The sequence below is a fragment of the Aquila chrysaetos genome, chromosome 6 (genome assembly GCF_900496995.4).
Source record: "Aquila chrysaetos chrysaetos chromosome 6, bAquChr1.4, whole genome shotgun sequence".
In the NCBI taxonomy this organism is placed as follows: domain Eukaryota; kingdom Metazoa; phylum Chordata; class Aves; order Accipitriformes; family Accipitridae; genus Aquila; species Aquila chrysaetos.
This window is the reverse complement of record NC_044009.1, coordinates 31,129,819-31,140,523: the sequence shown is the minus strand read 5'-3', so window position 1 is coordinate 31,140,523 and position 10,705 is coordinate 31,129,819. Positions and strand designations below refer to the sequence as shown.

Below are 10,705 nucleotides of genomic sequence, written 5' to 3'. Positions count from 1 at the left end.
GCCCGAAAGGGCACACACACCCCCTCCCCCCCACGCCAGAGCTGAACGGTTGGTACCTGGCCAAATAGGCCGGCTTACACGTTTGCCATGGCCTCGGAGCAGATGGGGAAGCGGCGAGGAGAAGAGCGCGCTCCCAGGGCCCCCGGCGGAGCGCGGCGCTGAGCGGGCCCGCGGAGGGGCGCGGAGGGGCGCGGGGCCCCGCCTGCCCCTTGCTGGGCGGTGCAGTGCGAGGGGTCCCGCCAGCTCTGCGGATCGCTGAGCGGAGCAGCAGGCGGTGGCGTTAAGCTGTGACCCAGATGTGCCTGGTGGTGGTTACCGGGGAAATAGCCTCGCACACGCTCGAGAGAAAAAAGCAGGTTAGATTTTTCATGCAGACTCGCACACGTATATATATGTATGTACACAGGCGGAAAGGTGAGGGGTGAGGGAGCAGAGCCCGCGGGGCCGAGTTTGGCGTTGTGGCAGGAGGTGGGCGAGAGGGGGGAGGCGGAGACCCGGTGATAGCGTCCGTGCTCCCGAGGGGTCTCCCCGACCTGCTCTCGCCCCCGGCCCAGGCCAGGCGGGCTCAGCAGGGCCGCCGGGCGCAGTCCGCCTGCCGCGGGCACACGTCCCGCCTCCAGAAACGCTCTCAGGAGAGACTCCTGTCTTCATTTAAGGAAATTACGTCTTTTACACCCAGCTCCCCCTAGGCAAGAGGAAACTTTTCCGTTCGGTTTCTCGGCTGGCCGCTTTGTCGGTGTGCCTGCCTGCGGGAGTGCGTGCTGCCGGCGGCCCCCCCGCCGTCCCCCCTCCGAGCCCGGCTGGGCGCGCTCGCCTGGCCCCGCGCCCGGCGGGGGCTGCAGATAACAGAGGGTTAGCGCCGGCTGAGCGAAGCGAAACCAAACCCAGCTACCAGGGGGGAATATGTGCGGTTGTTTGCGGAGTCATATCGAGGGCATATCCCTCAGCCTCGGGGGAAGGGCGGGCGGAGGGAGGGAGCGGGGAGGAACCACCGCCAATTACTCCGGGGAAGTTTTACGACTGGGATCGACCAGCCCCGATCAGGTGAACTCGCTGTGCTCCTGTTACTTTGAGCCATTGAACACTACTATCAGCGGAATCCGGCGGCAGATTTCTCGGGCGATAACAAAGACACATTGTCACTTTAGGGCTCTGCCACAAATCCTTAATTGCAAAAAAAAAAAAAAAAAAAAGAGGGGGGATCCAGTGTCTTGCACATCCAATGCGAGGGTCTCCAGGCGGTAAGGGGTCCTTTGATCAAGAAAATCCAATTATTTGTGTATATACATTTCCCACATAGTGATTACTTCATTAATTGTCCCGCCTTTATCTCCTCCCTTCCCATCCCCCCTAATAATCAGTTCTTTTATCCAGACCAACAAACACACCATAGGAGCTTTGTGGATTCAAAGGATTTGCTTTCGCTTCTGAAAGAGCCGCTATTCTTTGATGATTGGGTAGCGGCAAACTTCAAAGCCATAAATCTTCCCTCTGACTGGCTGGCGGCCCAGCAAAGTCCTTATCAAATTCTTGGAGGTGATCCTGGTGCAGTCAGACAGTCCGCGGAGATCGCGCAGCGCGGGGGGGTGGGACAGGCACAGAGGCGAAGAGATCAGAGGGAAGGAGAGAGGGGGAGAGAGAGAGAGAGAGACGGAAACTGGGCAGCTCCTCGTCTTCCCCTCGGCGTCCCCATGCCTCGGCCGTGCCCCGGCGCCTTCCCCTCGCCCCGGGCACAGTAGCCATGGCCGCGGTGGCCGTCCTCCGGAACGACTCCCTCCAGGCTTTCCTCCAGGTCAGTACCCGCGCCCGGGGGCCGCGGCGGCTCGCGCGGCGCCGCGTCCCACCGTCGTGACCCGCGTTGCGCCGGGGCAGCCGGCGCCTGTCGCCTCCCTCCCAGGGCTTCCACCCCGCGGGCGGCCCGGGAGGGGTAGGCAGGGGCTCCCGCGGGGGTGAGGAGGCCGGGGTCGGGCTCCTCGGGCCGGCAACTTCCCCCTCCCGCCAGAAGCCCGGCCGTAACTACAGGCAGCGTCCCGGGGCGGGGGGGGGATGGGTGTTGAGGAGCGGGGCGGGGGCTGCCGCCTGCCCGCAGCGGCCGCTTCCCCGGCGCCCCCGGCCCAGGAGAGGCGGCGGGGCCGGTCGCGGGGCGGGGCGGGGGGGGGACGCCGGGCCCGTCTTGCCCGCTGGGCGCGTGCTGTTTTCGGAAAGTTTGCCGGCCGTGCGGGGAGCGGCGGGGCGCCTCCGGGCAGGCGGCGCGGGCAGAGGCGCGGAAAGTTTTCCGCGGGCGGCGCGGCCGCTCCCGCGGGTCGGCGGCGGCGGCGGGCGGCGAGTAACGCGCTCTTCTCCCTCCTTCCCTCCCTCCCTCCCGCTCCCGCGCAGGACCGCACCCCCAGCGCCTCCCCAGACTTGGCCAAGCACTCGCCCCTGGCTCTTCTGGCCGCCACCTGTAGCCGGATCGGGCAGCCGGGCGCAGCGCCCTCGGATTTCCTGCAGGTCTCCTACGACCCGACGCTGGGATCCCCCTCCAGGATCTTCCACCCGTGGAGCGGCGAGATGCCAGCGCACTCCCCGGGCGGGCTGCCGCCGCCGCACCCCAGCCTGGGGCTGACCCCGCAGAAGAACCACCTGCAGCCCTCCTTCGGGGGGTCGCACGAACTGCCCCTCACCCCCCCGGCGGACCCCTCCTACCCCTACGAGTTTTCCCCCGTCAAGATGCTGCCCTCCTCCATGGCCGCCCTGCCGTCCAGCTGCCCCCCCGCCTACGTCCCCTACGCCGCCCAGGCCGCCCTGCCGCCCGGCTACTCCAACCTGCTGCCGCCCGCGCAGCCCTGCCGGCAGCTCTCGCCCAACCCGCCGCCCGAGGACATCCCCTGGTGGAGCATCCAGCAGGCCGGCGCCCCGGGCGGCTGCGGCCACCGCTTCCCCGCGGCCGCGGCGCTGCCGCGGAGCCTGGTGCTGGGCCACTCGGACTTCGCCCAGTACCAGACGCAGATCGCCGCCCTGCTGCAGACCAAGTCTCCCCTGGCGGCCACGGCCAGGAGGTGCCGCCGCTGCCGCTGCCCCAACTGCCAGTCGGCCGCGGGCAGCGCCCCCGAGGCGGAGCCGGGCAAGAAGAAGCAGCACATCTGCCACATCCCCGGCTGCGGCAAGGTGTACGGCAAGACCTCGCACCTGAAGGCGCACCTGCGCTGGCACACGGGCGAGCGGCCCTTCGTCTGCAACTGGCTCTTCTGCGGGAAGAGCTTCACCCGCTCCGACGAGCTGCAGCGGCACCTGCGGACTCACACGGGCGAGAAGCGCTTCGTCTGCCCCGAGTGCGGGAAGCGCTTCATGCGCAGCGACCACCTGGCCAAGCACGTCAAGACCCACCAGAACAAGAAGCTGAAGGCGGCGGCGGACGGCGTCAAGCGGGAGGACGGCCGCGACCTGTGACCGCCGGCCGGTGGGGCGAGACCGGCCCGGGACCGGCGGCGGCCGCCGCACCTGCGGGCCGAGCCGAGCCGCGCCTGCGTCGGGGACCCGGGCTGAGGGCGCTCCGCGGCCGGGGAGAGCGCGGCCGGCTCTCGGACTCGCGTCGGGCCCGGCGAGCAGGGAGCTCGGCTGGGGGCGGCGCCGGGAGGAGCCACGGCCCCCGCGGACCCTCGGGCCCGGGACTGGACGCTCGTAGGGCCCCGGGGCCGCCGCCGCGCAGCCCGCGGCCCGGGATAGGCGTCCTCCCGGCCGCTGCCGCCCCGCGGCGCGGCCGAGGGGGGGAGGTCGGGGCCGGAGCGGGGCCGCCCCGGGGGTCGGGGCTTGTGGGCGCCCGCGGGTGGGGCGGCAGCGTCGGTCCGGCCGTGCCGGGGCCTGGCCGTGCCGGGGCCTGGCCCTCGGCGCTTTCAGGGGAAAAGACTGAAGTTTTGTGTACAGGTTATTTAATAGTTCTGTTTGAATACAAGTGTCTCCCTCCTCGTCCTCGGCCCCGTGCGGGGCTCCAGCATGAGATGTTTCTGTAAAGCGACCCGCGGCTGCAGCGTGAAATAAACACGTTAACACTGGGGTCACGCAGGGAAGGTCCCGCCGCGTCGGTTTCATTTGATCGTCCCCCGGGCTCTGTCTCGCCCCCCCCGCCCCCGCCAGCAGAGCGCCGGGCCCCTCCGCGCGCGGCCGCCGCCTTCCCGCCATTTCCCGCTGAGGCGGCGGCAGCGGCGGGCCGGGCCCGGCTCCATCGCCGCGGCCAAGCGGAGCTCAGCGCACGGTGACCCGGGAGCTGCTCATGGTAAACACCTTTAAAATCTCTGCCTTCTTTGGACTGATGTTGGCCTGTTGGTTCGGCTTTGGGTGGTTTTTTTAAATTATTGCTGTTATTTTGTTTCCCACTCATGAAGCTGTGAGAGAAAAGAGAAACCCATGGTGCCAATACTGGGAGTGAACGTACAGGTGAAGTACTACAGACTGGGATATACATTCGAGCAGAGGCGGACAGTGGTCAAGGCTAGTAATGCCCTTTCTCAGAGAGATCCAGGCCACGGGGCCTGCCACAACCAGCCATTCCCAGCCTGAAGCTGTCTGTGGCACGGCACAGCGAAAACATGCTGTCCATATGTTAACTTTCTGTAAAATTGCAGAATTTAAGGGTGAGACGCTTGTTATCCTCCCAGTGTGACAAAATAGCAGTCACTCTCCCACACGGGGGAAGATACTTGGCACAAAACTGTGTTTAAAAGTACTTGGTAGACAGCGACAGCTTTTAGGGTTCATTATGTCTCATTGGGCATCGCGTAAGTATGAGCTTAGGCATACATTCATTTTGGCAAATTTCTTTTAAAATAATGCCTGGTTTTTTTATTGTAGTGAGTTCCCTATTTCTTTTTTTAACTGAAATTTGTGGAGAACAAACAAATTAGGAACCTGATTAGTAATCTGCTAAATTTTGCATTTTAACATAGAGATTATGGTATTTGCTCCTTATATTTTTACCAAGTCAGCTTTATTTTCTGGTTACCTAATGAGACGGCTGAATAAAAAGTCCCATCGAAACTTCACTGGGACTAATCTGGAAACATTCAGCCTCAGACAGGTTCCTCTGGTGGCAGTTGTCAAACAAGCTTCGGCACAACCATAATAATAGATACACTTTGCCATGGACTTCTAAATCAAGAAATGCAGCAGCTCGGTAAATGTTCGTAATGACAGAACATGTAAAACTGATGTGTTTGTATGTGTGTCAAATACTGCAAAGGATCTATTCTCTCAGGAAATGAGATGAGACAATACCACCAGAACCCTCACATCTGAAATAATGAGAAGTTAATGGATAGTTACCATGGTACAGCTCCTCAACAATATTTTAATGCTTATGATTCTGAATTAATTTCCCACACCATATTCTTAGGGTCAACTTATTAAATTAATAACCAAGCAGTTATATTCTTTACTACTGAAGAGTCTTCTATAACCTGTCCTATTACAGAAAGCTGTGTGAGAAATACGTTTAGCTTCATTGGTTAGTGTCCTTTTGCCAAAGATTTAGGCTCTAGAAGTATGTTGTTGAAGGATATTAAGTAGAAGATGCCTTTAGTGTTCTAGAACGAGCGACAGCAATGCAGGAAATAACTGATGGACCTGTTCCAGAAGCCCCTAGTCAAAAAAGTCTTTGAGGCAAAAGCACATCCCATTTACTACTGACATATGATTTAAATGTCATCAGGAATAACATAATGTTTCTGCTTTGTAAAATGTTTTATGGCATACAGTGGCAACCTGCTTGCTTGCTTTGATACTAAGTTACATTAAGAATGTAGTGTTACAGAATTCAGGACTGGTTTAAAAGAGCGTTTGTTTCACTTCATAGTCTTTCAATTCTGTGTTCACATCAGACCTAGTTAAAGTGGACAGTAATGGCAAGTGCTTTGGTTGGTAGCAGTAGAGGGGAAACGACAGTATCCCGGTGTACTAAAGGTCCACTTAGAGGATACCATCATGGACTTGGATGTTGCCACACGGTAATGGCCTTTCACTGCTATGTAAGTGCCAAGATCAAGATGAAGCATTAAAGTGAGCTGAAGCAATGCATTAGATGGTTTCTGGCACAGGTTTAGCCTGACTAAGAACTAGAGAACTGTTCCTACTAGAACAGCTGTAACTAGCAGAAAATAGCGCAATAATCATAGGTGTAATGATTTCTAAGCTGAACCATTATGGAAAGATTTTTCTCCAGTTGGATGACAAACTGAATTTACCCAGCATCTGTGTTGTCTGGTCTAGCCAGACTATTTTGGGTTCTTACTCATTCCTCAAGACAGACCTTCTACTGAAATACTGAAAGTTCTACCACTCACTTAAGTGTGAGCCTGCAAGTAATTTAGGTTTGAGCAAAAGACCATAGCCCAGGCAGTGCCAGCACCTGTGTCAAGGGGGTGGTGGTATCTGATTTAAAAAAAAAAAAAAAAAAAAAAAAGCAGCGGCATGTTGTAGCCTATGCACCTTGCATACTATCTGTATAATGACTGCATTTAAAGCATGAAAGTGCACAGGTTAAAAATGTACAGTCAAAATTAGTTAAATACCTGTCATGAGAGAGAGAGAGATGCATTTAAGTAAAAACCCATGATATCAAATGCTAATGAAAATCTTAATCTGTGAGAATAGTAAAAAAAAAAGAGGGGGCTGAAAATTAGGGATTTATGACACAAGGTAAGTAAAAGTAACAGTTTAGAATATAAAAAATATTTAATGAAACATTATTTCTCTCTAAAGCTTTTAAATAGTTCACTGGAAAAAGAGGGCATATCCATCATAGCTATTTCATATTCATCTCTAAATAGCTAAATCATATGATAGCTTTTCAATTGAAATCGTTAAACTTTTATAGTAATATGGCATTTAAATATACATGTGACCTTTCTGATGTATGGGTAGAGCGTTACAAAAATATATTGCTTACATCTCAAGAATTTATTTCTAGTTGGCAAATTGCACTCTATAATAAAATTAACTTAATTTTGCATTCACAAAATACATTTTACACTTTTAGCTGTTTCCAATCAACTAGAACAGCTGTTCATTTTATAAAATTAAATGATTAATATTCTTTTTAATTATACATTTTGAGTACATATGCTGCTCAAGGTCAATTCATTTCTGAATTTAAAATCTTAAATGTCATTGGTATAATAGACACATCATATAAACTAATTCATCTTGTAGTTAATTCAAATTAATCTCTACCAAAAAATAGGGATGTGGTTTAAAAACTTGAGATTTGGCATGTTTTCTGTTTTGAAAAATGACTTTTACACTTGGACAAACTTTTAAGCAGAGAAAATTAGAAAAAAACCACAAAACACAAAAACCCCAACATTGTTCTTCAGGTAGTTTTTTTTAACATGTTGTTATTCAAATTATTTTTAGTTAAGGGCCAAATAGAATAAGACTTTCACCCAGAGAAGGTTGCAGGATTCACCTTGTGGTCCTGACTGACCAGATTCTCACTGCAATAATCCAACAAATTTATAAAGTTTTGTTTCATACCTCCTCAACTACTATTATAGAAAAAGTAGGATGAAGTTTTAAACTATATTGGGAGACATCCGTCCTAAAGACATCACAGTGTAATTCTTCCTTCCATACTAAATTATAGATGTAATTTTTGAAAGAAATATTTAATCTTAAATTATTTGCAGATATTGAGAGATTGCATTAAATTTTAAAGTAACTACAACTTAACTGTTTCAGTTTGTAAATTCTCAGCTATATGTAATACTAGTCTTGAATACTGAAGAAATAGGGAATATAAAATGCTGATGTCTTGAAAATCTTAGACAAAAGATACATTTTACTGTTCAGTGATATTCAAGGATTTTAGCAGACCTCTCAATAGTTCATAAATAGGGTAAATTTATATCTCTGTGCAAGTAGTTGCACAATTATCGAGACACTTTGAAATGAGCCTTGTAACATTTAATAGATCTTGTCAGCTTATCCCTGTACTGAGTGGTGAGAAACAAAAGTATAATGTTTAGCTTACTGTCAGATCTTATGGTTTGCTATAGAATCTTTTTTTCTCTTTTTTAGTTTCTCCAATTATTTTACACTTTTTATGAGATTCTTGTGAATCCTCTGGTAAAGATGGGGGGTCTGCCGCTCTGGTACGTGATAGAGTCAACTCAAAGACCTCTTAGATTTTCCTGCCAAACTTTTTAAAAATACTTACCAAACAGGCTGCCTAAGTCTTCGAGACTACTGAACTCAAAAGCAAAGCTTTCCTCCAAACTGATTGCCTAGCAGGTATCTTCAATAATTTTGCATTTAAACAGCATCCAAGCCACCAAGGACCTGGAAGTGTTCACCAACCAGCAAGGCTCCCAATTGTCAGGTAAGTGTTAATGTGCAGCATAGAGAAGAAGGATCCAAGGCCCTGGGCTGATTGAATGAATAGTCTTGATCAGAGAAAATCAGCAGAAGTGTATGTAATTCAAAGGGTCTTTTAAATATGTTTATGCGTTTTATTCCCTGTTAATATTTACTCCCAACTGATTTGAAGTCGTATAGGTGTTTCATTATGGATAACGAAAAGCAAAGAAAACATGTATTTTGACCTTGTGACTGTGACAAGTCAGTGGGAGATTATAGATAGTGAGATTTGGCCTTTAACCTGGAGGCCATCGATCCTGTTTTTCTTCTCATCATCTCTTAATTTCTTTGCGGTACACATTTACTTAAGTACACACAAAATGCCAGCATGTCCCTGACCCAGGTCTGGTGATTACATCAGTGCTTAGCCATGTTAACCGGACCCCAACCCGAGCCTGTGTACAAATCCTGTGTGCTCACTGAGAAAGGTTGCAGATACCCACTCAAGGGTGCGTAGGTACATAGTAGGGGTCCATCTCCTCCGCAGGTGGCTGTGCGGTGAATCCCATGCTGTGGTGTACTGAAGTTAGTGGCCAGGAACTCTTGAAGAAGTGGCGAGTTTGCACTGAGGTGTGAACTGGGTCGCTATTCTCTGAACAATTTAAGTACATTCTTTAATGGTGCAGAAGCCTTGTACAGAGTCTCTGTATAGGTTCAGGTTTCTCTGTTAGTGGTAATAAGGCTAGAATTTCCGTTCATCTAATTGAACTACCAAAGAAATCATAATAATCCAGTTTATGTCGTCTGATCCCCTTTAGCTCTGCCTAAGCGAGGAACAGTTTACCAGTGTAGGAATATTGTATACTAGAAGCCATTTTGTGTGTGCATCAACTTAGCGACCCTTCTCTCCTGCGCTTTTGCCTCCCCTCCTCCAGAGTAAAAAAGAAGCTGTACCAGTGAAAGTGCTGTCTTGTCTGTCCTGCTGCATCTACAGTAGAGTCTTCTGCTGGTGCAGATGTCTCAGTTAAGGGTTATGTTTGTTTCTCACCCATGACTGGCACAATTGTGCCTGCAACAGCATGTGGTCAAAGCCTGGTTTACCTCATCTTCAAGTGAGCACAGACTTTTTATGCTTTGGATTTAATTGTTCTCTCTAGCCTAACAATATAATGTAACCTTTGCCTTAAGGTAGTAACCTCCACCTAGCTCATCTTAATCTCCCTTCTCTAGGGCATCGGTCACCAGCTTGTGCTGGCCATTGATGCCAATACTGAGCAAGTAACTCACTTTAGGCAACATCATAATTTGCCCTTCCTGTCAACCTGTCCCATCATAAAAGGCAATCTTTTTTACACTTGTAATTTCCTGTTGCCCCTGAATCACAGAGTTTTACCATGACAGTGACTGAGATGTCCTAAACTGAGTATTACATCACCATAGCATTTAGTATAGAGGAACGATGAACCAGCAGGGGGAAAATGGAGAACAAGAAAACCGCTTTTTTTTAGGAGACAGTTATATTTGAAATGAAAAATAATATTCAAATGCCATAAACTGTGATATTTTTCACAAGATAAGTGTCTCTGTTTACAAATAGCCATATCACCAGCTTCATCAGAAACAATAGTGTATGCCTATGTTTTTGTATTTTTAAAAGGTAGGGTTGTCTGCAAAACCAATATATTCCTATTACCTGTAAGACCCTGTTCTTTTAGCACTACTGAGCTGTTTAAACAAAGTTCCAGTACTAATTTATATACTACTCAAAAACATTTTTCATTTTCCTTTTTAACATGAACCAGCCATCACAGAACACACTTTCAAAACAGGCTCTAATTACAAAGCAGGTTAAAAGAAATTTTATTAGACCAAAGCCCGTATCTTCACTTGGGGTCATATCCCACATGCTTTATTCAGGATCAGATGGTGTGCCTGTGATCTCCACATGCAGATCTCTCATCTGTATGGAAGGGAGATGTCAGTCACGCTGCCACATTCCCTGTTATTTTAGACAGCTCTCCACAAGTCTAGGATACACATGCAAAGAAGAGAAAGGAAAATGGGCCCAATTCACTCATTAAAGATTAGACAGGAAAGATAACACAGCCTGAGAATGTCAGGTGGTCTCAGCTACCGTATGTGAATCCCAAAGGAGCATGGAAATGGCTTCATTTCTTCCCCTCACATCTAAATAATTTGCTTTCCTTCTGACCAGGACTAGTGGTAGTGCTTTGCTTTTGTTGAACCCTGCAAAGAACAGCCAAACACTTGCCACCTGCTTATTTTACATGTTATAAAAAATAGCTTGTTCATCTTAGTAGCCCAATATAGGAGGCCCATTCTTCTCAGCATTACCTGATCCTTCAGCAGTGTGGCT

General features: G+C 50.3%; 1 protein-coding gene across 2 annotated transcripts; it reads left to right on the top strand.

Moving 5' to 3' along the window:
* The first annotated feature begins 211 nt into the window (after positions 1-211).
* Positions 212-3,767, top strand: SP5 (Sp5 transcription factor). Of its 2 annotated transcripts, XM_041124632.1 has the most exons (4): positions 212-356; positions 1,375-1,792; positions 2,377-3,468; positions 3,510-3,767. In XM_041124632.1, exons 2-3 carry the CDS (start codon positions 1,742-1,744, stop codon positions 3,427-3,429), a joined length of 1,104 nt encoding a protein of 367 aa, XP_040980566.1. In that variant the 5' UTR covers positions 212-356; positions 1,375-1,741; the 3' UTR covers positions 3,430-3,468; positions 3,510-3,767. The 2 variants fall into 2 exon arrangements, with proteins under 2 accessions (XP_040980566.1, XP_029875061.1); XM_030019201.1 differs by having other exon boundaries at positions 2,377-3,767.
* The last annotated feature ends 6,938 nt before the right edge of the window (positions 3,768-10,705 follow it).

Excerpts from the sequence above, each read along its gene's own strand:
- SP5 (XM_041124632.1), top strand. The coding sequence starts at position 1,742 with ATGGCCGCGGTGGCCGTCCTCCGGAACGACTCCCTCCAGGCTTTCCTC. Across the intron at positions 1,793-2,376 it reads CCCTCCAGGCTTTCCTCCAG|GACCGCACCCCCAGCGCCTC; the intron begins GTCAGTACCCGC and ends GCTCCCGCGCAG.